The 27,625-nt window shown below is 40.0% G+C and overlaps 1 protein-coding gene across 3 annotated transcripts in view; it reads left to right on the top strand.

Annotated features, from left to right (window-relative positions):
- Positions 1-27,625, top strand: part of INPP5D (inositol polyphosphate-5-phosphatase D) — a 125,594-nt gene that overhangs the window by 36,164 nt on the left and 61,805 nt on the right. For all 3 annotated transcript variants that reach the window (XM_063442377.1, XM_063442376.1, XM_063442378.1), the window contains exons 3-5: positions 6,971-7,118; positions 24,225-24,381; positions 26,636-26,776. In XM_063442377.1, the coding sequence (XP_063298447.1) occupies positions 6,971-7,118; positions 24,225-24,381; positions 26,636-26,776 (446 nt within the window). The remainder of the gene's footprint in view (positions 1-6,970; positions 7,119-24,224; positions 24,382-26,635; positions 26,777-27,625) is intronic.

Here is a 27,625-nt window from a genome sequence, read left to right as displayed (position 1 = left end):
TATAAAGACAATGGAATATTTTGGTTGACACTGGAAAAGAAGCATGTTAGAGGGAAGATGCAAATATGACTTATTAGCAAACTGCATTTTGTGACCTATTCATTATCATGAGTAGTGGAGGCTTGTAGGCTTAGGGATGTAGTGGATGTAGAGAGTGTGTGTATAGGTTCTGTAGTTTGTGTATAGGGGGCATGGTGTGTGTATAGGGGATGCAGCGAGTGTGTGTGTGTGTGTGCATAGGGGCTCTAGTGTATATGTGTATAGGTTCTATGTGTAGGAGCTATAGAGAGTGTGTGTTTGTGTACAGGGGATCTAGTGTGTACACAGGGTATTCAGAGTGTATAGGGGATATAATGCGTATGTCAGGAATATAATGTGTATATAGATAATGTAGTGTGTGTTTTTACGTACAGGGGATCTATTGTATTTAGGTAATCCAGAGTGTGTATAGGAGATTTAGTGTGTGTGTATGTGGTGTACTGTGTGTAGGGGTGCTTTGTGTGTGAAGGGGGCAGGGTTTGAGAGTTGTAAGGTGTCTGACGGAAGCAGTGTGTGTAGGGTTGCAGTGTGTCTCAAGGGTGCAGTGTGTGTGAGGGGTGCCGTGTGTTTGAGGGGTGCTGTATCTTAGGGGTGCAGTGTTTGAGAGGTGTAATGTGTCTGATGGGTGCTGTGTATGTATGGCTGTTGTGTTTGTGAAGGATGCAGTGTGTGTGAAGGGTGTAGTTTGCGTGACGGGTGCAGTTTGTGTGAGGGGTGCAGTGTCATCGAGTGGTGCAGAGGGTTTAGGGGTGCAGTGTGTGAGCAGGGCAGTGTGTGTGAGGGGTGCAGTGTGTGTGAGCGGGGCAGTGTGTGTTAGGGGTGCAGTGTGTGTGAGGGATGCAGTGTGTTTGTGGGGTACAGGTAGGTCTTGTTGCTGCGAGTGTAAAGTTCACAACCACGTTTACTCCTTAGAAAAATAGCATAGCCTTTATTTGAAACATAGAATGCATAGCAAGCATGTAACTGTGGGATAAAATAATTTTGTATATCGATTACTGTTAACAGATACTAACATCAATGAAAATTCTGTGAAAGTTAAAGAATATTTTTCATGTTATTTGTTCAATAATATTGGTGGAATAAACCATTTTTAAAGATTAAATGGTTTGAGGTCTCACTTAGCGTGCAGTATCTTATTTAAGTATTGAAATCTTAGCATACAAGCAGAAATACTATTTCTGTTCTGTGCAGACAGCTAAATATAAATACTTCTGTGCCTGTGTAATCAATATGATTGTGTTTCTGGGAATGCAGCTTCCTAAAAATGCCATCAGAATGTAGAACAATGTCTGGTTATTATGCGTACTACAGCGAGAATTGCAAGCTGATATTGCAGGACAGAAACAAATGGCTGTATACTCATGTATGTACGTAGTGGGGACTGGGATGCAAGCATGAGAAATACAGAACCTATCCAAATACCCCCCCGCCCCAACATAACGTCAGATCGACAATTTGGATTAAACAGGCCACGGCATTTTTATAACATATTATAAATACTGCACAACATATCCATAATTCTATCTATAAACTTTATAATTTTCATTAATATAACCAATCTTAAAACTTTCCTCTGCCTTGCGGGGACAGAACAATCAGGTTAACAATTGCTAAATCCCTTATTCATTCAATTGAAAGAGATTCACACACGAACAGCTGATTGCATCTCTCTGTTAAGGTATTTTTGTTACATACAGCAGATGCAGGGCCGCCATCAGGAGGTGACAACCATGACGGTTGTCACGGGCCCGGCAGCCCTGGGGGGCCCGACCACCCGGGTTCCACGTGTAGCGCCTGGGAAAATGAACCAGGCGAACCAAAAGAGTTCAAAAATGGGCCTTTTTTTTTTATCCCCAGGGGTAAGTGTAACAATAATCTCAGCGCTCTGCACTTTTTTACTATTGGTATATCCTTACCATTTAGTAATTATTTATGTATTCTGCTATAGCAGAGTGGGGAGTTCCTACGTTTATGTGGAAGCTGCTATCACTTTGCACTTTACTATTTGTCTAAGCGCCTTTAAGCACAGAGCACTTTGTTGTTTTCTTTGCCATTCCTCCTTTGGTTTGGTTTGTGCTAAGGCTACATTTCGTCTCAGAGTTCTGGAATTTGGACAATCACCCGGTCAGCCCAAATTGGGACCAATTGCAGTTCGGAAGAAAACAAATTTCCAAGTCTATCCCCAAGTGTATCGTGAAAAATGTCTCCCAGAGATGCACTACTAAGAAAAGAAACTGAAAAGGAGGAGATCCCTTGGCAAGATAGACATCTCAATGCGATGTACCATTGGCAGATAGTGGCTGTGGCTCACATTGGAAATCTTAGCAGTTGTTTGGAAAAGCAGGACCGAAAGACAGCACTGAGACACTAATCCTAGCAGCACAGGAACAGGCACTAAGCACTAGATGGGGGTCTACCACACTTGACAGGAGCCAAGCTGCAGACTGTACTAAGAGGCCTCAGAGACAATCCTGGCAGGTGTCATTTGTTAACAATGTTAGCATTCATTAAGCGGCACAACAAGGTTGCTGTGATTGTGTATGGGAACATCTGTACAGAGTATGGGCTAGACAGGTACCACAATGGGTAGTTGAAAATGGCAGGGCTAAGATTTTAGGAAACTTCTAGATCCAGACAGACAAGCAAGAACTGGACAACCAACCAACCAGCCAACCAGACTTCATGAATAGACAATGAATAGAAGACTGGAGTGGTGGTGGATGTGGCAATAGCCAGTGACCTTAACATGAAAAAGAAGGAATCCCAAGGGCTGAACGAGGAGCTAGAAAGGATGTGGAAAGGGAAGGCAGTAGTAGTATCAGTGGTGAAAGGGAGAGTGGCTTCAGCAGTTTCCAGGTGGGACATCTGAGATCTCTGTCCAGAATAGTTCAGTGTTAGACACAGGTAACCCGCAGTTTCCCTCATATACTAGATTGAGGAATACACAAAATACCATCAAGAGGAACGAGAAAGCAATATTTACTACTGTGCAAATATCTAAGCAGGTGTTAAAAATTACACTTGCACACAGTTTTGTAAGGGAATCAACGGTAGGTTGCTCCAAACGTCTTGGAGAACTTACTATAGTTCCCCTGTGGATTTAGGCAGCCTCAGTTTGAGCTTTATTAAATTTTATTCTCTAAATGTTCACGTGTTGATTTTCTTCTATCAGTTAAGTCATTTGACTCATTTTTAACATACTTTGCAGCAGAGTGAGAATTTCCTTTCAAAACGGCTCAAGAGGTGTGAATGCTGCAATTTTCAACACAGCAAACCACAATACCGAAATAATTCTGAGCAAGCAGATAAACATTATATGTATTGTTTACAACAGTCTGACAAGCATGACTGTCGGCGGTATAACCAAGTTTTAATATGCTTGGCATCCATGATATAGGTTTGATATATTTGGTATATTCTCGATCTAAGAGTTTTATTCACCTTCTGTGGTGTGTGGGTGGAAATGGCAACTTATGTATAGATGCATGTGGTTTCATTCAAACGCTATCAAAGGAACAAAAAGTCAAATAAATGTCTGGGCCAAGCCTCTTCTTTGTTGCTAAGCACTTATAAAAGCTGAATTGCCAGACAGCATCCATTTACTTCTTAAACAATGACCTCAGTATTTAATAGCAAGCCCTGACGAGTTTACCCATGATAGAAACAATCTCTTTTTTTCTGTTAATAAACTTAAAGGAAACAGCACATGTGCTAATGACATCAACAATGCACCTTGTTTTGTGATTTCATTTTCAGCTGAATCATTTAGATAGTGATGATTAGTGCATCATTAAGATCAGGTCTTGTACTGTTATGAGCAAAACTAAGCAATGGATGTGCAAATGCACTATCCATAAAACCAATCCTTATTTTACTTTTAAATAAGTAATCTAAGCCAGTGTTTCCCAACCCAGTCCTCAAGGCACACCTACCAGTCCAGGATTTAAGGATTACCCAGTTTTGTCTAAGGTGTTTTTTCTTTTTTTTCTAAAAACACCTTAGACAAAACTGGGTAATCCTTAAATCCTGGACTGGTAGGTGTGCCTTAAGGACTGGGTTGGGAAACACTGATCTAAGCAATGTGTACAGGAGTTTATACATATTTCAGATGCCTGCTTTCAATTGATAGACCTATGAATGGCAAAACAATGTGGTTCATCCGAATCAATCGTTCTACAAAAATCTGGTCCGGACAGACTGATTTTTGGCAATGTGGATTTTTGGTACGGATAAAGTTCGTCCATATGATCTGTTAATGAAAAAATATTCAGACAAAACAAAATGGTGGGAAATGCGAATATTAGTGTACTGCGTAATATATACATCATATAAATATTATACCATTGAATCGACTTATGGTTATTTCCTGACCATCAGTCATCTTTTGTTTTTTTCACGCCACAGGCAGAACTCTGAATCACGAACAAACAGAATGGTTCCTCCATTCCCCCTTTTATCAGTTTTATAATTCGGTCATGGTGTGATTCGGAGTTACGGAATTCAGACAAATTCCCAATCACCCAAAATGGAATTTTGATTTGTTCAAAGCCGAATGCGCAAGTGTCCTAATTTACAAACAAAAGTAAAGTCCACAGAACTGAGGTGAAGAGGAGCCAACTCAAACGAGTTTACAGTCAGGATTGCCAAACCTATCTCGTAACCTATTTTTGGATGTAATTTACATATGCCTGAGACAGACAATACCCCCTTATTGTCTCTAATGTTAGCTAAAAGTTCCATGATGAGAACCCTAAACCATAGCAGAAGTTAATTGCAGCTCGTTTTTATGCATGACTTCCACGCTCAGCAGTATTTATATGATACTGTAACAGATGTTCTATTGTGGGGCTAGGTGCTAAAATAAGATAATTCACCATGGAAACCAATAGAACATCTCTCACTACTTTGCATCTGTGACCGCTGATATACTCAGGAAGTGGTTCTGGATTATGAATGGTATGTGTACATATCACAACACGATGAAAGCTGAGAAACAGCTACATTTTGACAATAAACATAGATGGCGTCTTTACAAAAGTGTTTGATGCAACTTTTTTATTTATTTATATAAATATATATATGCTGTTGGTTAAGATTATATTAGTTTATACACCGGGTAATTAGCCAAGAATCCACATTGTGTATACAGTAAGTGCTTATTGGAATCTGCACATTTTTATAGATAGTAAAGTGAAGAGAACAGTATAGGGCACAGTGAGCCTGGGTAATAACAAGATAAAATAGAAATACAACTTTTGCAACGGGTCTGATTAGGTAGTGTCCATTCGAGCTAAGCAGTTCTATCCAAATATTAAACGAGAGGAGTGCTAAGTAATCAATAAAAACAGTTGGATGAGGGGAGCATGTGTTAAATATTAAACTCACAATGCAAGCTGAGTTGTCATTACCTTCTACATCAATAGGCCAGTGAAGCCAACATATTAACTTATAGAGCATCTCCACACTATATCAAGGCCTTAAAGGGTAACGCATGGGTCATATATGAGAAGTGATTGTTAGTAAAGCCAACAGGGAGTTAAACAAACAGAAAAGAAACAGGCAAGGCTACACAAATAAGTTAACAATGATGATGATATGGAGGAACTGTGTGTTTCCGTTCTCCTGCCTTCACCCGATACCCATTCTCATTGGTAGCGGCACAGAGCGATGTTGAGTCCCGGTCATCCAGAACCGTTTACTCCGCTGGCCCAGTGCCTTCACAAGATCTCTCAAGCTTTTCCCACTGCTCCGGTCACCTTTGGATCCATGGGAGATATCCCAGGACATGGCAGGCACATCTGCATAGTGGTGTCGCACCCGTCGAGGGTGTGAGGCGTGCTTGGGAGGTATTTCTTTCAGGGCTCTCAGCCAAGGAATGCAATGGCGAGTGTGTAACAGTCCAGGACGCAGATGGGCGCCAGCTGGACAGGATTTCTTCCCCGCTTTCCCCCGACGTGTGATAGCTGGTCTCTGTCTCTGAGTAGTACTCAAGGGATGCGGAGTGTCAGAGGGTGAGTCTTGCACCTGGTTAGCACACTGTCTCACCAAGACAGCATGTTCTTGTCTGTGTTGCAGCTTTTGCCAGAAATCTCTGAAGTGGGCATCCAGCCGCATCAGGATTGTGTCCGAGGTAGCAGCCGGCTTTCCATTCACCATCGTGGCCCATTCAGTAATTCAGATCACAGGCAGCAGAGGCATGTTTAGAAGTCTGGCTTCACCAGCAATATGTAGTTTAGTTGGACATTGAGAGTAGGAGCCAGGATGACCCCCACCGGCAGAGGGGGAAAATCGGGATACATGACCGTATCCACATGATTCATCAGGATGGTTGGCAGGGAGATCGTCTGTTTCTCCCACGTCTGCACACACTGGTAGGCCGCAAGTAGATGTAGGGTTCTGGCTGTCTATCATGCAACAAGAAACTGGTAGGTCTTGTGTGTACTCTGACCGCTTCCAAAGCCAAGATTATGTTAGTAGTATTGTACTTTAGCAGTATTACAGCTAATTTTCAGGATTCTTGCATGGAGCACATGCTGAATGCAACCGTTTAGTATGATGGCCAGGCCCTGCCCCGTTGGTGCAACTTATTTGTTTCTCATTTATCGAGAGTATAGGAAAGCAATGATATAAGAGTATAGGAAAGCTATGATATAAACATATCACAACACAAATTAGTGAAAGGTAACAGTTGATCTGATACTGCATTAATTACATTTTGGTTCAATAAAATAAAACACTCTTTAATAAATATGCATCCACACCGAGACTCAAAGAGAATAATAGATGGAACATCTATCTTTTTTTGGTGTAGGTCTCTCTGATAAAAAGAAAAAATTCAGTCAGAAATTGTACAGTTCAACACTTTTTGGAAACCATATCTAATCTCTCCATTTGTGTACACCCTGATGGGAATTTTAATGTGTTTTCACAGGCTTCAGAAGGTGTGCCAATGCGTTTTTTTACCACTCTGCTGGAGCTGATTGACTTTTACAGAAAGGAGAACGTAGGATTGGTCACTCATCTCCAATTTCCAATACAGAAGGAGGAAGAGGGACCTGAAGAGCAAGATGAAGAACAAGGTGAGGGTGCTATTGGGTTTAAAAAGTTTTGTATCTCAGATTGCAAATGAAGTAGACATTCAGAAACACATTTTGCTATAGACATTAAATTAGACTTTTTTTTTGCTTAAAGTGAATGTTTCATTAAGGAAGGGCTGTCAACTTTATGTGCTCAAGTACAATACATTTAAATGGACAATTTTGCACAACTCCCGGATCTCTGGGTGGATGGGCCTTCTCTCACTGTGAAAACAATATAGGAGTTTGACAGATAAAGGCTAGTGGAATCGCAAGGTCTGACATCATGTACCCGTGCAATGTCCATCAGTCTAATATGGGCACACAATTGAACACTTAGAGAGATCTATACATATCTTAGTGATCAACTGTTTCCTGAGACTTCATTGACACTAGTGTCTAATTCCACTTGCAAATACATGGATCATTCATGTTTATAGACTGATAGTGGTTGACTACAGATCTGAAAGCTCCCGTGAAATATCCTAGTTGGCTAGTCAAGGCCTATAGATCAATGAGATTGCAAGCCACCAAGCAATTGTCTCCTGCCACACTTGCCAGCTACCCCATGCCTTACATCGACACATTGTATGGAAAACAAGTTCACATTAATGTATACACTTGCTGCCAAAGTTACCAGCAAGTGTATAAATTAAATCTTACTACCTGTAGACTTCTTTCATACACAGAATGGTGCTCACAAGACAGTGAGTGCGGATGTGTACTAGCAGTCATGGGGAGCACCTGCAATATTTTGGAACAGGGTAGCTGCTCTTGTAGACACTCACAGATCCCGTAGATGCCTGTGTTACATATATGTCAACAGTATTCTTGTGATTACAAGGTTTTTAAACTTCAATAAATATAATTGGGCTGCACATCAAGAATATTTATTACAAACTCACCCATCACATAGGTAATTTGTGTTCACGAAACAAGCTAAAACATAGCTGAATTATATGTTTATATATCACTAAATTAACATTTATAATACAAGCTTCAAAAATGAAGAAGAAAATATTTTTGATATTTTACTAACACAGCCTACATAAAAAAATAGTTTCATTTTTAATGTGTTTACTTTAGAGGTTTTTATCTCCTGCTCTGTAAATTGAACTCTAATCACTCACACTTTAATCACACCTAATCGCTCCTGCGGTGTCTAGAAGGCTATTAACACAACAGGAGATAAATGATAAATTAAAAGGACTGGGCAATAAAGGAAGGGTAAACATTAGATTTGAAACATTACAGGAAGTGTTTAAGATGGAGGTGTCTGTCACATGCAGGGAGGAGTGATTAGGGCTGCATAAACAAATATATTTAACTCCTAAATGGCAGAGGATTGAGCAGTGAGACTGCAGGGGCATGATCTATGCACCAACACTGCTTCATTAAGCTAAAGTTGTTATTTTACCATCAGTCTCTGTCATGGTTTGTGTAAAATTTATTCCGGTACCTTTCACACATAAACTACATTGTGGCTGTGGATGTTTTGCATAAAGTTTATTCCATCGAGGAAAAATACCCCAATTCTGGCTGAGTTACTACCCAACACTACATGTGGTTTCTTTTTTGTTTGTTTTTTTAATTGTAATGTCACAGAGCTTTAATGGTTTCCTGAATAGGTATTTTATTTTGACTCAAAAGAAAAATAAACACAAAAATATGCCAATTAAACACGGTTAGTGAAACCACAGCTATGATTTACATTTACCTAAAGGGATACTCTAGTCACCAAAACAACTTTAGTTTAATGAAGCAGTCTCACTGCTCAATTCTCTGCCATTTAGGAGTTAAATCCATTTTGTTTTTGTCTGTGTAGGCTTAGCCATACCTCCCCTGGTCAGCATGAAGAAAAAAATGTTTCATTTTCAATCAGATGTTAACTTGCTTTAGACATTTTTATCCCCTGCTCGGTAAATTGAACTTTAATCACACACATAAGGCTCTAGGTGGCTATTGACAGAGCAGGATATATAAAATGCTAGATTAAACAGTCTATGCAATAAAGAAACCTAACATATCTCGGTTCCTTTTCATGTAGAGTTTAGGAAGGCTGTGCAAGTCACATGCACAGAGGTGTCACGAGGGCTGCATTAGGAAAGTGATTTAACTCCTAGATGGCAGATAATTGAGCAGAGAGAATGTAGAGGCATGATCTATACACCATAACTGCTTCATTAAGCTAAAGTTGTTTTGATGCCTATAGTGTCCCATTAATATTTGACAAAATTTGAAGCTGACAAACTGATGTCGGACCTTGAGAAGATAGCACTGTAAGTGATTAAATCATAACGTGATCTAATAGTACAGGCAGATACATCATCCTACACATCAGGTTGGAAGATAGCACACAACATGTGTCAAAGAAGGGTGTGGGATTTGGAACAGCAGTGCATCTTCCCAGCACAGTAAAGCAGAGCTGGTATTCTGATCAGTCACCTTGAGCTACCGAGTAATGTTTCAACATTGTAAGAGTTTGTATCAAGGGATAGCCAATCCAGGTACCTTCTTGATATTTGAAGGTACTAGTCACACCGACATGTTTATTTATTTATTTATTTATGTAATGGGATTGTTCAAGTATTGTCTGGGAGATAATTCCAACTCAAACTCAATTGTGATTAACGTATAAATAATTTGGGTAATTTAATGGCTAATTCACTTTAGAAGAACTTTAATCATATTTTCTTCAATTCAGCTGTTATTGGTATATATACATTTATTTTAATACAACTTAAAGGTTCTGAATTGCCTTGGATATCTTGGCAAAACGTATGGCTAGTAAACCTGACAATGCTTAGTTTGACCTTTGGTTGTATCTAATGACGCCTACAATTTCCATCCCCAATGTAAAATAATCTGTAGTGAGGACGTGAGTTAAAAGTAAAAGGAAATAGTGCAATAAAACAGTCATAGGTAAATGTAATATTCTCGTTATTACTATGTAAGCTCTTGATTCATCAAAATGACCAGATGCATAGTTATGATAGAACCTGTTTTCAATAAAGAGACATTTCAACTTGCTTTTGTTATGAAACGGCAAAAGAATTCTCAAAGAGAGCTTTCCAAAACATATTTGATTACACTCAAAACAGTTCAGTATGTTGTGACAGTTTATTTTTGGATTGCTGGTCTAATGTGCTTAAAACGTGCACTGCTACCTCTCTGATATAGCACAAAGGTAGAAAGAATGAGAGAAAAAAACAAAACAAAAAACTGTGATCCCTATTACGACCTAGCATGAAGTGCGCCGTGGACAAGTAACTTTTTTAAAGGACCACTATAGTGCCAGGAAAACATACTCATTAAGCTGAAGTGGTCTGGGTGCCTATAGTGGTCCTTTAAGGCAAGTGGGAAAATCTTCTTATATTGAAATAGTAATAAGAATTTTTATTTTTATTTTTTTTATTTAATGATTTCATAGACCCAATATATTTGTACTATACTGATATTACAGACAGAACATTATCCGCCTAATCATAATCTCTGGATATATGCAGACCAACCATTGTGCTCCATAAGTGATTAGGTATATTCGGACTCAAATCGAACTTAATGCTATAGTTATATTTAAAACCTGTTTAGATCATGCTGGCCACTACGTTGTTGTTATACTAGTTGTATAATAATTAAAGGACCACTATAGGCACCCAGACCACTTCAGCTTAATGAGGTGGTCTGGGTGCCTGGTCCATCTAGGGTTAACCCTTTTTTCTATAAACATAGCAGTTTCAGAGAAACTGCTATGTTTATATTTGGGTTAATCCAGCCTCTAGTGGCTGTCTCATTGACAGCCGCTAGAGGGCTTCTGCGCTTCTCACTTTGATTTTCACAGTGAGAAGTCGCCAGCGTCCATAGGATAGCATTGTAAATGCTTTCCTATGAGACTGGCTGAATGCGCGCGCGGCTCTTGCCGCGCATGAACATTCAGCGGAAGAGGAGGAGAGGAGGCGGAGAGTCCCCCGCCCGGCGCTGGAGAAAGAGGTAAGTTTAACCCCTTCCACCCCCTAGAGCCTGGCGGGAGGGGGGCCCTGAGGGTGGGGGCACCCTCAGGGCACTATAGTGCCAGGAAAACGAGTATGTTTTCCTGGCACTATAGTGGTCCTTTAATAGAGGCTGATTCGAAAAGGTTAGAGCAGGGGTGTTCAACCATTGGCCAGTGGGGCATTTATGGCCTGCCAAACCTTCAATGTGTTCCCTGAAGAAATTTTTTTATAAACTGAGTTAAGCCATTCAGATGTACTCAGAAAGCTTCTTGAGTTGAAATATGCCATCCATAGTTCATCACATCAAAAGGCAATCCAGAACCACAGTTTGATGATCCAAAGTGCTTGCCCATTTTACGGACATTTCTCCTCATTTGAACTCATTGAGTTAAATGTGAAGCTTCAATAAAAGGATCAGCTGACACATGTCCTGTTTAAGCACATTAAAGGTTTTTAGATGAAATTGAACTCTTTAAGTGGCAACTTCAAGACCAGAATGTAACTAATTTCCGAAGCATGGTGAAATTGGAGTCTGCAAAATACACTCCTCGAATTGTGGATGCAATATCTCAGCTCCAGACCGAGTTCCAAGAGAACTTCCAATATTTCTGCTCTCCAGAAAGGACCCCGAACATGGTAACTAATCCCTTCTCTTTGAATGTAAGGGAGAATCCTGCGGACCTTCAAATGGAAATAATTGACCTTCAGTGTGACTCAGACCTAAAAATCTAATTTAAAGGGACACTACAGTCACCTGAACAACTTTAGCATAATGAAGCAGTTTTGGTGTATAGAACATGCCCCTGCAGCCTCACTGCTCAATTCTCTGCCATTTAGGAGTTAAATCCCTTTGTTTATGAACCCTAGTCACACCTCCCTGCATGTGACTTGCACAGCCTTCCATAAACACTTCCTGTAAAGAGAGCCCTATTTAGGCTTTCTTTATTGCAAGTTCTGTTTAATTAAGATTTTCTTATCCCCTGCTATGTTAATAGCTTGCTAGAACCTGCAAGAGCCTCCTGTATGTGATTAAAGTTCAATTTAGAGATTGAGATACAATTATTTAAGGTCAATTACATCTGTTTGAAAGTGAAACCAGTTTTTGTTTTTTTCATACAGGCTCTGTCAATCATAGCCAGGGGAGGTGTGGCTAGGGCTGCATAAACAGAAACAAAGTGATTTAACTCCTAAATGACAGTGAATCGAGCAGGGGAATGATCTATACACTAAAACTGCTTTATTTAGCTAAAGTAATTTAGGTGACTATAGTGTTCCTTTAAGGAAGTGTCTTTCCTACAATGTTACAAAACATGTGTAGAAATTTGTCAGTTTAAGAATACATTCTGCAAGAATATTTTCCTTCATTGGAAGCACATACCGGTACTTATATAACAGATGTTTTCCAGAAATAAGCACTTAACATCAAAACTGTGGAGAAAAATGACTGATTGTCATCTGGAACACTGTGTAAGATTAGCTACCACAGAAATAGTGTTCTCATTAACTGGAAGAAATTTTTTTTTTTTTTTAAATTAATTATCTTCATATTTTCATGAAATAAATAGTAATTTATTTATTAGACATAATGTCAGCAAACATTTGGTTAAAAGGACAATACAGGCACCATAAGTGCTTCAACTGACTGAAGTGGCTCTCGTGCCTCTAATTCATGGCCCCCAGTTACGGCCCCCAGTTACAGGACTTATTTTTTGTCTTGCACCATGCCGATTTATACCAGAGTTTGTTGGCAGTGATTGTTTAACAGTAATGTGAGACTTGGTGCCTTTGATTCCAAGCATTATAACCACTTAAACTCATTGAAATGGTTATGGTGCCCACAGTGCCCCTTTAAGGACTTTAAACCTGATCGCTGGCACAAGTAAATCAATCTGATAGCTTCTTTTTTTTGTGTGCTTGTTGGATTTCGGAAGTGCGTTGTGCAAGTTTGCTTGCACTTGGTTGAGCCGTTACTTGTGAAATTTCACTGTGATGGAGTGCATGCTTCAGTTACAGAGAATAAAGTTTTAAAGAGGAAGAAATCTGTTCTGTTTGTTAAAAGTATCACTCTAACCATCATCACGGATCTTTGCATAATTGCACTAGTGAAGGTGCATACAGTACCCGATGCAGCTCCAAGACTGGCTTTGAATGGCAGTGATCTGGGAGAACATCTGCAGCTAGAGCTTCGAGTTGCCTATGGTGATACAAGGGTAGGCAACTTTCGTCACTCCGGATGTTGTGGACTATATCGCCCTTGGTGGTTTGCCAGCATTATGGCTGTAAGAGCATTATGGGAGATGTAGTCCACAACAGTGCAGAAGGTTTCCTACCTCTTATCTAGTACATGCAAGGTATGCACGTCTCTTGTACAACTTGGACTGAGCTCTCTCTCCTCCCAGCAGAGATAGCCAAGCTGCGGACTGTGCATGCATAGTCGTCGGTTCTGCTGATAATTGAACGGTGCTAACTTACAGAATAGGCTGTATGTCTGCTATCAGCAGTTACATTCAACGTTCATGCTAAGTGGAATTTTCTTTGGGAATAAATTACCTGCTGGACAAAGGTTTAGTGAATGAGAGTCTCTTTCTGAGAAGCAATCGGCAATAAAAAAACTGAATATTTTTTTTCATGTGGGATCTATGCATCCCATGTTGTTGTTGTGAAGAGGTTAAAATGGAATGTGCCTGTGTAAATTCTTTAGAAAAGGTATGTCTGTGAACAGGAATTCCGAACAAGCGGCTACCAGCCAAACACTCAGTTTAGTGAATATCTTGGCTCACTGCATCGCTTCTTTACTGGCTAATTTCTGTGACTTTATTGGAACTAAGCCCTTGTCCCAAACGATGGAGCCCAGCAGGACCAGAGCGGCGTCCAGTTGTTTGTGAAAACGCACAGTTCATAGGACAGCCCTGTGAGGCACAGTAGGTGGTTCTGGCTTTGCTAAATGTTACCTAAATATGACATGAAATTATCAGGTACACTTATTTACTCATACTATAATTAGACAACTGACATTAACATGCAGATAAAGAGTACAATAATAATCATATTTAAAAATATTTGTTAAACAGCAAACGTTAGTGAATTAAAAAGCAGAATTGCAAAGTTTAGGCTAAAGTATCTAAGCTGTGACTATAGCAGAGTTACATCATTTTTCAGAACGTTTTGTTTAAAGTTTACAATTCACTACAATTCGCAGTTTAGCAAAAATACCCTTTTTTCTTTTTTTCAAATGCGTCGTAAAAATAGTTAAATACACAAGATTGGACATATATAAGAGATAATATTTGAGCAGAAATGTGAAAAATGCAGTTTTTTCAAGTTTAAGGCTAAACAGACCTCACTCTTTAGCTGACTACAACTCCCATTACTTACGGCCACTAAGTGTCTGAGCATGAAGGGATTATAGAATGTTTCTTAATTCTGTTCTAACATGTTAGTTATGGGCCTGTTACCAAGCTTCATTGTATTCATGTTTATGCATGGTATTCTTAAAACTAGCACATCTTCTGCTAAGGACTGCAACCCCCTTAATGCTCCACCAGGCAACACTTAGCTTCCTTTAGAGAACATGTAATTTTATACATACATAAGATTGTGTGTGTTTCTGTGTGCGATAATTTGTGTACACATCAGTCTGTCTGTCTGTCTATCTTAAATTTGACAAAGAGTACCCATTTGATATAGGACGTGTTGGGTCCCTAAACACTGTCGCTGTTCTTATTTTATTTTAAAATCAACAGCACATTCTATAGAATATTCAAACTTTGAAAGTAATTGGAGAAATGCAAAATAGGTCAAAATAGGTCAAAATAAATCAAAGTAACTGAAGTGGAACAATTCTCTAATTCAGGCAGTTTGATAAATGGTTATTTCAGTATAGATTTTGGTACCTAAAAAAAAAATGGGTTCTCAATTCACCATTCACTATATAATGATTAACTCAAAAGGGCGTTTGTTTGTTTTTTGGGGCGGGGGTGGGGGGGGGTCTGCATGACCAGCCCCTTTTAATTTTTTTAAATTTTTTATTTATTTTATTTTTATTCATTTTTCTTTTTTTTTTTTTAAATTCTTTATTTTGACCGTGCATAGAGGAACATACATTATTGCACAGCCACAACAGCTTGTGCCAGAGAATAATACAACAATATTCATTAACATTTGTGTGGCCTGTCAATTCTTGCACTTTTTATATTTTAGTCGCAGCCTAGTAAGTGGTATCTCATAGCTAGGGGTATGTGCCCGGTATAGTGGTGGGGACTTGTCGTCCCGTTTAGGTTCCTTGGTCAGGTGTAGCCTTTATTTGGTCTGAGGTCAGTCGTGGCGGTGGGTCCCTGATCGGTTCGTAGTATGTGCGTGGATCTATACGGGCCGTACCTTATTGTGAGTGGTGTTCAGGGGGCAGGTTCCCTACACGGTAGGGTCCTGTCCTGTTATGTCTCGCTGTGTGTGTTACGCCTGGCTGTGTCAGGTGTTGTCGCGTGTTCTTCGTTGTGAACCTGTCAGGCGGGGGGGGAGAAGGTGGATCATGGCTTATATGCCAGTCAGTCGGAGGAGGTAGGGGTGTAGTGTCTCGTCCAGTCGGCAACTGTACATGGAGTAGCTAACGGTAAAAAACATAATAACGCATAACAAAATAAAGAGAGAACAATGGGTTAACAAAGTGTCCTTATTGGGACTTGGCTGCTTCATGTTGCTGTAGCCTCAACTCGATCCCGCTCCGCTCTGCGTGGGACAAAGGGTTGCACCCGGTCAGGATTCCACTGGTGGGTCGAAGTAGGCCCTGTTTGGTTCGCCGTAGGTTGAAGAGAGTCTTTAGGCAGGCCCAGGGTGTGTAGCAAAGCTGCTGCCTCTTCAAGGGAGCTTATTGTGTATTTGGTCTCACCCTTCTGGAGCCATATGGCGCGTGTTTTCAGCCATCTGTATGGTATTTCTTGCTGTTGCAGCAGCTTGGTAAATGGCTTGAATGACTGTCGCCAAGCAAGTGTACTACCGGTCAAATCAGCGTAGAACGAAAGAGACATCGACTCGAACTTATAAGGGGAGCATTCCCTGGTCGCTGCCACGACCGCCATCTTATCCTTGTGGTGATGGAAGCGTATGATGAGGTCTCGGGATGCCGTGGTAGGTGCCTTTACTGGTTTCGGGGCTCGGAAGAAGCCGTCCAGCTGCACTGTTTTGGCTTGTCGCGGCGGTAACAGTGCCGTTAATAGCCGCCTCAGCATGTGTGGGAGCTCCGCGGCCAGGATATCTTCCGGGATGCCTCTGATTTTTAAGTTTTTGGCCCGCCTTGCGTCCTCTATTGCTGCGAACTGGCTCTCATGCCTTTCATTCTGGCTTTTGAGGCCCTGTACCTCTCGCTGTAGTGCAGCTATCTGTGACGTGTGGGTAGTAGTCGATGCCTCCAGGGTTCCGATTCTTCCTGTTAGGCCGTGGATGTCGGCCCGGAGGGACGCCACGTCCGTTTGGAGAGTCCGTTGGAGGTCGTCTAGTAGGGACTTGAGAACCGCCGTTGTCACCAGTGAGGTGTCCCCTACCCGGGCATTCGGCTTTGGCGCTGCCATCTGGGGTAAGTCTGGTGTTTCCTCCCTAGAGGAGAAATCATCCGATAGTTCGGAGAAGGTCTCAGGGTAAGCGGCCATTTTGGGCCCAGGCGCCCCCTGCGTTTGTCGCAAGAGTTCCGCGATGTTGGGGCCCTGTCTCGTTTTATCCGGTCTGGGTTTCTTCGTTTTACGCCCCATCTTGACGGCGAAGTGCCTGGCGATCTCTTGAGCTGAAAGGTTGCCGGTTTGGAGGTGGCAAACGGCTATTTTTTATGCTTTTTTGGCTAGTACAGCAAGAGCCCATGTGCTATGCGACTTTCCAGCTCGGCTGTTAACTCCGCCCCCTTTATTCATTTTTCAGTGATACAGCCTTATCATGTTGTATACACAAAACAACGAGCTATACAAGGATAAGAAAAATTATATAAATCCAAAATAATAAGCAGCATTACATCAAATTTCATACGTGTAGGTTAAGTCAAGTGACTTCACAGTTTCATACACTGACCAACTATTATATAAGTCTATACATACAACGACTAATAGGGATTGTAATACCAGATTTTGACCCCAAAACGCCTTAGTAACGTAAGTGTAGTATTGAATTCTGTACCCCTGCGTACTGTTATATGCCATAATTCGACTAGGGTGTGCCTTCGTGGGGTTTGTATCCCTTACTAAGTTAAAGATGCAGCGTTGGTGTTATTAGGTAGTCCCTGTAAGAATTGTCTCCAAGGTTGCCATATGTCCGTGTACCTATGGTATTTGTCTAGGGATCCCCATCTGAGTTCCTCTAGGGCGTGGAAATATTCAATCTTTAGATACCATTCCTTCCTAGAAGGCGGGTTAAATGACCTCCAATTGTTCACCAGACAGCCTTTCGCTGCTGTTAACATAAAGTACATGAGAGAGTGTTTGAATTTTCGTCTTGGGATATTAAAATGGAATAGCTTCTGGGCTAAAAGGGATCGTTATGTTCATCACTAAGTTAAAGCCCCTTTTAATTCGTTGAAAAAAAGTAACGTTTATATTTGCATTGTTCTTTAATTGTTACCCATGCTTCTCCAAATGAGTATGGCAATGACTGGGGGTGCCCCCAACATTCAGTAAATTAGCTGATCATTCAGTCTGTTTCAAGGCTTCCCACTAGTTCACAGCCACATACTTCCTTCCTTTCTTCCGGGAGATTACATGAACCACATTACCTTAAGCTTATTGCCTAATGTTTGACATGACATGCACGCAGTGTGATGTTATAAATAACGTTGTCATTGTTTTTTTGATTTTTTTAATTCTTTATTTTGTTGTGCATTTATTAGACAAGGTACATTCTATACTAGCAATGCCACAACTGCAAATGCCAGAGTTTTCATAAGCATAGATAGACAATCATATGGCATGGATAGACTGTGCACATTTTTTATATTATATAAGAGTAGACAACAGTATGATGCTAATCTTAACGTGTATATGAAAGAGTAATCAGGCTTATCTACAGGTTATGTTATATAAGAGTGTAGCAGACGCTTGTCCAAGGGTGTTAAGGTAGATGCTTGTTCCCGAGGGGACCATCATGTTACTTAGTTTGGTTATTAGGTAGCTGAATAATAAGATTATGAAAGAATTTCGGATAAGAGAGTGTTTTGCAAGCTTTTCTACCCCCCGCCACCCCCATGCCCGCAAGATGACAGTCAGTGTCCGTGTACCGTGTGACCCTTCTCAGTGAGGGATCAAGGAGGGATGACAGCTTGAAATTCTCCGTAGTGATTTCTTGCCAGGTAAGTGTCGAAGTGGTAGACCCCCTGTTGTGGACTTGTGTCTTTTCCGTTGCATGCAGGATGCGGAGCTTAGTAGATGGGGTAATCCGATGTTTTATCTCCGCAGGCAGTTCGCTCTGGTTTCTTTATTTTTGCCCCTTACGTTTGGGTTTGGGAAGTACGGCAGATGAGGCCAGCATGTTGGTACAGTGTTCCTTGCCGAGGGTTGTAGGTTGAAGCATGTTAGTGCAGTGTTGTCTGTTAGCAGATCCCTGCTCTTAAGTTGGCATGCTGTGTCTTTGCCTGCTCTGCCAGTTTTGGCTCGTCCTGGGACCGGGCTTTGTGCTTTTAGTGTGGTCGTAGCAGGTAGCTGCCAGTTCATGTTTAGTTGGCGCTGGTATATCGTTGGTGCGGAGTCAAGTGAGTGGGGGAGCTTCCCTCTAGTATAAGTGGCTCGGCACGTGGTCTCCGCCATCTTGTGTGCGGCCTCCGTGCTCTAGTTTAACCCTTCTGCGGAATGGAGTGCTGGTGGTATTGCATTCACAGGGGGCCACGGGGTGGGGACCGGGATCACCCCCACCGGTCCAGCGGGGGGGGGGGAAACGGGGCCACACCCGCCTAACTTCGTGCCTCTGGTCGACAGCTGGTAGGCAGGATAGCAGGGCAGCGGCCGTCCGTCCCGCTCACCGCCCAGGCGCTCTCCATCTTGGATGACGGTGAGCACCCCTCCGAGGGACTAAAACTGTGCAGCAAGCCTCTCCTCGGGACCAGGGTGTCTTCAGCTCGGTCACAGCTGCCAGTCGTCAAGTAAGTGCCGGTCCTGTGCGTTTTTTCAGGGCCAAAACCAGTAGAAACTGCAGGAGCTGTTCTGGTGTGCGACCGTTCGGCTCGGCGGTGCGGCCCCGCCCCCAACGTTGTCATTGTTTTAATGCACGGGCATGTGAAAAAAATAAAGCTAAACTTCGCATTTCGGTTTACTACCTTAAAGCATGGGTCCTCAAACTCCGGCCCCCCAGATGTTGCTGAACTACAACTCCCATGATTCTCTGGCTATCTATGTAATTCAAAGAATCTTGGGAGTTGTAGTTAAGCAACATCTGGGGGGGGGGGCGGGGGGCGGAGTTTGAGGACCCAAGCCTTAAAGGGTTACTCCAACACTTTTTGAAAGTTTCGTTTTTTGGTCTTACAATGCCCTAGTTACCTGGTTGCTTACTACAACCCTTTTTAAAGGTTAAGTTTGTTGGGCATTGCTACTACCCCTCCCCCTTAATCCCTTAAAGGGACACTATAGTCACCTGAACAACTTTAGCTTAATGGAGCAGTTTTGGTGTATAGAACATGCCCCTGCAGCCTCACTGCTTAATCCTCTGCCATTTAGTAGTTAAATCCCTTTGTTTATGAACCCTATTGACACCTCCCTGCATGTGACTTGCACAGCCTTCCATAAACACTTCCTGTAAAGAGAGCCCTATTTAGGCTTTCTTTATTGCAAGTTCTGTTTAATTAAGATTTTCTTATCCCCTGCTAGGTTAATAGCTTGCTAGACCATGCAAGAGCCTCCTGTATGTGATTAAAGTTCAATTTAGAGATTGAGATACAATTATTTAAGGTAAATTACATCTGTTTGAAAGTGAAACCAGTATTTTTTTCATGCAGGCTCTGTCAATCATAGCCAGGGGAGGTGTGGCTAGGGCTGTATAAACAGAAACAAACTGATTTAACTCCTAAATGACAGTGAATTGAGCAGGGAAATTGCAGGGGAATGATTTATACACTAAAACTGCTTTATTTAGCTAAAGCAATTTAGGTGACTATAGTGTTCCTTTAAGGACCAAACTTCTGGAATAAAAGGGAATCATGACATGTCACACATGTCATGTGTCCTTAAGGGGTTAAAGTAAAAAAAAAAAAAGAAAAAAAAAAAAAGGTTAAAACTTAACTTTTACCTGAACTACATTGCCATACAAAGCTCCTGGCACCAATCTCCTAAGAGGGCATGTGTGCGTCCTAAGCTAGTAAAGGGAGGAGGGAGGGATTTTCGATCTAAAAAATAAAAAAATTGTGATTTAAATAATGGAGGGAGAGATCGCACAGAGGGAAGGAGGGGAGAGCAAGCTTCCTCTTGCAAGGGAGAAGATTGTTACCTTTGTTGACAGCGTGCAGTGCATGCTGACAACAGATGTAATATTTGTACAGAATTGATATTTGGCAGCCCAGCACCCAAGTGCAAATATCTCTGAATGTGCAGCATTTGAGGCAGAAACTCTGCATGTCCGTAACCACTTCAAATCACTGAAGTGGTTATGTTGGTTGGAGTAACCCTTTAACTGTAGTGCTCAGTCAGCATTCACTTGTGAAAAGAATTTCAGAATGATAAAACTTGAGACAATCTCGCCTTTTGTAAGAGAGTGTATGCGTCCCCATTTATACAGAATAACATCAGAGGAAAATGCCTGCATCATACAAATAATGAGCTCCTGCTTTTTGCAGAAAACAATTATATCTATATTCAGTCATTTTTTTTCCATTGTGAGCAATAACTGTGAGAAATACAACAGTGATCTGTTCCACAGTTTCCTCATTTTCTTTCTTGCAAAACCCAAAACCCAAAATACTCGCAAAACACATGGAAGCAATAGTTACATAGTGCATAGTAACATAGTTGTCTAGTTTGAAAAAAGCCCACTGTCCATCAAGTTAAACCTTCTTTTATTCTGTTGAACCCCAATTCTAGCCATTTTCAATGATGCCACGAAGAGGGAAAACAATTCTTGTTGACTCCATAATGGCAATCAGATTTCTCTTTAAATTACGGTAACAACCTGTTCGTATAACATATACATATTAATTATATCCTTTAATATTCTGTTTGTGGAAAAAAACATCCAGGCCTTTTAACCCCTTAAGGACCAAACTTCTGGAATAAAAGGGAATCATGACATGTCAGACATGCCATGTGTCCTTAAGGGGTTAAAAAATAAATATCTATAGAATCTGATAAAACAACCTCTTTAGGCAGAGAATTCCACAACTTTATTGTTCTGACTGTAAACAATCCTATCCTCTGCTGAAAGCAAAAATGCCTTTCTTCCAGTCACAATGGGGGACTCTTGCATATTCCTTCTAATGATTACCACATAGCGGTTTGTACTGATCCTGTATAAATTTGTATAGTGCTATCGTTTCCCCTACGAGGCACATTTTTTCTAAAGAAAACAAATGCAGTTTTCTAGCCTTTCTTCATAGCTAATGTTTTCCGTCCCCCGTATGTTTCTAGTTCTGCAATATTCTTTTTTATAACTGGTTCCCAAAATTGCACAACATATTCAAGGTGGGTTCTTAACAATTGATTTATAAAAAGGTAAAATTATATTTTGATCACTTGAATCAATACTCTTTTTTAAAATAAATAATAGTACCTTTGTAATATAATAATCTCATCTTACCATATCTAGGCAGTTATTTATTAATTTAACAGTTCTTATTTAGGGCTCCTATTAAGAGAGCTTTACAAATTATAGCAATTTCACTTGGGTTAAGGACAGGGGGATATATATCATTAGACATGCTGGAACAAAATGGAATAGTGAGCTCTGCAGTGGGCTTTAATTTAACATTTGTAGTACATTTATGCAAAGGTGTATGTAAGAAGGCTTCTGTGCTTGCAATCTAAATGGACAATATGCATTGATGCACAAGATAACAGAGCAATTTATAAGATTATGAGACGCAAAACAGAAAATTGTCACCATACTTACCATAACTTTCATTTCCTCTTAATCTCAGATTCCAAAATTATATATTCACACTAAGTTTATGTTTATTTTTTTTTGTTAGTGTTCCCTTTAGAGAACCAAAAACCCTTTTCCTGGCCAATTCATGTCAGCATGATCTATTCAAGCAATTCAAGAAACCAATGCGCATTAGACATCCCCATAGGAAAGCATTATTCAGTGCTTCCCTATGGGGATTTTGGCGACATGGGAGGTCCTCATGCATAGCGTGAGGACGTCCAGCGTAGTTTAACACACTTTTTGTGTTCTAAGATCACGGAAGTCTCTCTGATAGACAGCCACTAGAGGAGGACTTAACCCTGCGAGGTAAATATTGCAGTTTATAAAAACTGCAATAATTACACTTGCAGGGTCAAGGGTGGTGGGAGTTGGCACCCAGACCACTCCAATGGGCAGAAGTGGTCTGGGTGCCTGGAGTGTCCCTTTAATACATTGTATAAATTGTTCTGCCGTTTTGTACTAGAATGTTATTACTTGACCCATCATTGTAACATGTTAAATTAGCTGAACTGGCTATTGCTGGAATCCCGACTCACTCTTCATCTTTCCAGCCTTGTGCATAAGAGCATTTCTGGGGAGCTCCCATCCTACCCGAATAGAATGCTCTCCTCAGCTGTTCCCCCCTCCTATAACCTCCGATCCAGTACTAGCACGATATTTAACATACCGCAATACAAAAATAAAGTAGCACCGCAATTATGAAATAACCTCAGGGACACAGTCAAATCTTCATTTAATCTAAAATCCTTTAAGAGATCTATGGCAATATACCTCAGCACAGAATGCACCTGTCATGGTTGACTATATAGATTATCTATTGTGTGTTAAATTTATATGTGTGTATGTATATATATATATATATATATATAGTATTTTTTTTTCTGTAATATTATATTGCACCTTAATGTAACAATGAAGTGTTTGTGGGCCGAGGAGATACCTGAAAACAAGAGAAATTTCAATGTATCCTTCCTGGTAAAATATTTTATAAATAAATAACATCATTTTAATGGCAGATTCCTGTCCTATCACAGGGAGAAGCTAACCTATAGGTGATGCTGACATGGATTGGAAAAGGGAACACAAACAAAAAAATAAAACACAAACTCACTGTGAATATATAACTTGGCAGTTTTGGAATCTGAGATTAAGAACATAAAAGCTCGAAAATATTTCCTTGCATCCAATTCCCATTAATGTGCATTAAACCATTGATGAATTTAATCAAGTAGCTCTTTTAATCTCCAGTGTAATGTTAGGATGCATTGTGCATGCAAGCAAAACCTGCAAGAGAAATGTACCTGCACAGTACAGCCATGATGTGTCCTTTTAAAATGAATGGGTGCTATGCATTTTGCTTTAGCGATCATACGATGGTAGAGAAGAAAACTAAAACTGTTTCTTTTTGGGGGTTGATCGAGGTTAATGAAAAATGTACTTTACCACACTGATTGATTGAGGACATAAAATGTGGTAAATAATATTTATCCAAAAATAGTTTTCGTTCCTTAAATACTCTTATGTCTATTTAAGGAAATGGATATTTTAAAGGGGTTTAAGTCAAATGTGCCTGAGATGCAAATAAGAGATTTGAATACAAACCAGGGTTAAATGTTTAACAATCGCAGTGTTATTTACTAATGTGAGAATGGAATTTAAAGTGAATTTCAAGTCTTGCAATGATTGTTCTCTGCTCCTCTAAAGGAAGCGTACAGCAAATACAGAATACAATCCCACTGTTAATAAATAAAGTTGGAGCTTTGGAAACTGGGATAAAGAATAGGAAATCTTGAAAATACTAGGTTTAATAAAAAAAAAATCCTTTAATTCCCCAAACTAACCTATAAATCAGGTGAAGGGTCGTGGGAATTGCAAACATCTGGGCAGGTCTAAAATTTGTACGGACAACACAGCTGTAAATGTCTAACAATTTATTTGACAATCTGTAAATTATTGATAAGGGTGGAAGACTGATAAGAACACATGCAAAGTTTTATGTTATTTGTATTTTTTTTTTTCACAGATCAAGCACCCCCAAATGTACCACCAAGAAATCTTTCTACCTTTCCATCTGTGGAAGTAAAAGACACCTCAATAACCGTAGAGAAACATGTAATAGGAAATTTCCAGCTACTCTCTGACATGTTACTACAAAGACTTCAGGACATCGACACAAGAAGGTGTGTCTTAATTCTCGCATTGTAAATGTCATCATATATTAAACACATTTAATGACCCGGCGACAACAGACAACTTGAAGTATGCTTTTATTCTGCACGTGAGATTGATGAAAATTCTGATTCTGGATGCCAGTTATCTCACCCACAATCAAAAGACAAATTCTGAAAATGTTGACAGTTTGGTCTAATTATTTATCCATAGCATCTTGTGTTTAGTTATTCATTGTAGAGAGCAAACAGTACACTTCTGCAGTCATAACAAATCAAATATGTTTCTCAAAAACGATTTAAACCAATAGGTAGCACTCTGGGGCTCTCAGTTTCTCTCCGCCTGTTAGTTCACTGCATCTCTCTTCAGGGCACAGGTTCTGACGGGTCGAGGCCCAGGTCCAGATTTTCCTATTTGCAGATGGCAAATAAATGGATATTCTTGGAACAAAGATTCCTTCCTTTTCCTTTATGTTCTGTTACTTGGCTTCCAGCTCTTAATACCTCTACTATTATTGGTATTTATATACCACCTACATATTCCGTAGTGCTTTACAATATGATAAAGGGAGAAATGTAACAATAAATTAAACAATTACAAAATGTTACAGGAACAATTGTTTGATGAGGATCCTCCTTGAAAGAGCTCACAAATTAGAGGTTATATTACCCAACCATCTCATCTATCTTAGATGATAGGTTACATGGTAAAAAAAAACTACTTTTTAGCTCAACACAAAAGCTCTTCTTCTTTTCCCAAACCCATGCCCACCACATCTCTTCCTGTCAAGGAGTCATAGTGAGTCAACATGCAGGATGTGAATCTAAATACTCTTCTACCAGAATAGGATACACAAGATAGATGCATATTACCAGTACTTAGGATGGCCAGGCTTAACATAATGCCTACAGAGAGGTAAAATGGCAACAGAGTCTTCAGGATCAAGCTAAGGTTAAATGTGTACAGAGTGCACAGAGTTAACAAGTCAACTGGGATCAAGGATGCCAAAAATAGAGGAAGTTACATCAAATCAGGTCAAGAACCAGAAGATACACAGAACTAGGACCTTGCTATTGGCAGTACAAGGAAACTTCAGCAGGGCAAATACCTGTGCAATTACACATGCATCAGTGCACAGACAAGTCATTGTATTTTCACATGTTCTGATGACAATGAAATGGAGTGGTGTAACAGCATCCTGTGTCAGAATGTTCTCCATTGCTCAAATTAAATATATAGATAAAAATCAATGTTTAGTAGATATACCCCAATGAAAACTTGCATGCATTTAATTATACATTTTCCATTAGAGGTATATCTAAAAACAGCTTGCAAAAGCTGTAGATCTCTTGTATGCGAAAGCCCTCCCCTTCTAATCCAACCCAAACTTCCTGTGGCTGTCCAATCACATACTTCCCAATGCAGCTCAATGAGAAATCTTTGCAATTGCCTGTCTCTTGGATTTTGCTTACCTCAGCTAAATAAACCATTAAGTAACAGGAACGTTTGTCTTTGATTGACAGCCAGGGGGCGTAAACAAGGTTAATTTAAAAAAGTGCCAATTCCTATTGAAATCTACACTTTTTGTAAAAGAGGAAACACTCTTCACACATACAGCATTTCATCAAACTAAAGTGTTTTAGGGGGCTGGAGTGTCTCTTAAAGATGCAAGATTCCATGCGACTTGGCATGGCAGCACACACTACACGTAGCTTTAATTCTGAGAGTATATTCATCATCAGTTTTGAATTATTTAAAATCACTACTCTCATCACAACTAGTTTTTATAATCTCATCATAACAATATTCTTCCTTTTCCCTTTTTTTGATCAAAGATCTCATTATTGCTAAAACCTACCGCCCCCTTTGTTTCTGTACCTGTTTAGCTGCTCTATAATCAATAAACCTATGCCATTTCACAGATAAAATAAATAAATCAATTAATAAACTTTAGAATTAAGAGCACCCTTCCGCCCCTTTTCCTGCCCCCTTCAAAAAAACAAACAAACTACATACAAATGCATTGAGGCTAGAACATCCACGTTTAATTGTATTGTAGCATGAAAAAGACTAAGTTTCTCCCTGTGAGTTTCCTATTTTGTTCTATAAAACCTTGAAATATGGCCATAACTCTAGTCAAGTGAAAATTTTGTTCAATTACCTTATTTTATTGTACATTTTCTTTTCTATAACTATGTTCCTTGCACTTGCATTTGGTTTCCAGTGCTCTAAAATTTTCTATTATCTAATTCTCACACGATACAGCGTTCCTGACGAGCATTTGCAGGCAATACGTCAGTATCTGTGTCACCACGTCAGCAGTGATTGCGAGATGGTGCAGAATGGATCTCAGAACCTTCCTCAGTTAAAAAAACTTCTGATGACTCTTTGCACTGGACTGTACAGGTAATAATTAGCCAGTGTCCTGGCAGTACGGTTTGTGCCAGCACTGTATGGATTCCAAATTAGTTTTGTGTCGCAAGCAAATCGATTTTAGGAAGCCAGGTGAAGCTTCTCAACCTCATAATGCTTGCATATATTTAATTTTACTGACAACTGGGTTATGAATGATACTCATTATTAACTATGGTAATAGCTGGATTATTATTTTTCATTTATATTAACTTTTTATTATTGCTTGTTCTTTTATATATGTTCTCTATTTAGCGTTAAAAAGACGTGCCTATCCCTGCCTGGAGTATCCTCTAATTAAAAAAAAATGTTAATAAGCCCTTGTTCCAAGAATAATCAATCTACATTTGATTATGCTTACAGTGTACAAATAGAATTTTTGTAGAGTAGCGTTCACAAAGGAGACACTGATGCCATTGTTTTCATCCCACTAGCTTACAAAGGTTGTAGACTGTATTCTCATAGAATTGTACTACTGTTGACTGAAAGCTGCTGAAGGTGTGTTGGGATGATTGCTGTAAGGCAGCAGTCAAGAATTGTGCAAGGGTTTTCTAGCCTAGCTCTGTGAAGATTTTTGCTGGGATTTTTGACTAGCACGCAGTATCTGGACTGTGGGACTATGATCTATGATGAGTATGTATGACGAGGAGGTGTTTGCAAACGACTGTAGAGTGAAATAAGACATTTGTGTGGTTGGGAGTACCAGGAAATAGAGTTTGCATCACTTATAAAGTTGAATTTGAGAAACCTTATCGGAGTCTTTTTTCAACCTAGATTGCCATGTAAATTTGTATTTGTGTGTATGCTTTCTAGACATACTAATTGTGTTTGCAGGTATATGTG

Source organism: Pelobates fuscus, chromosome 2 (assembly GCF_036172605.1).
Source record: "Pelobates fuscus isolate aPelFus1 chromosome 2, aPelFus1.pri, whole genome shotgun sequence".
Taxonomy (NCBI): domain Eukaryota; kingdom Metazoa; phylum Chordata; class Amphibia; order Anura; family Pelobatidae; genus Pelobates; species Pelobates fuscus.
This window is presented reverse-complemented; position numbering and strand designations above follow the sequence as displayed.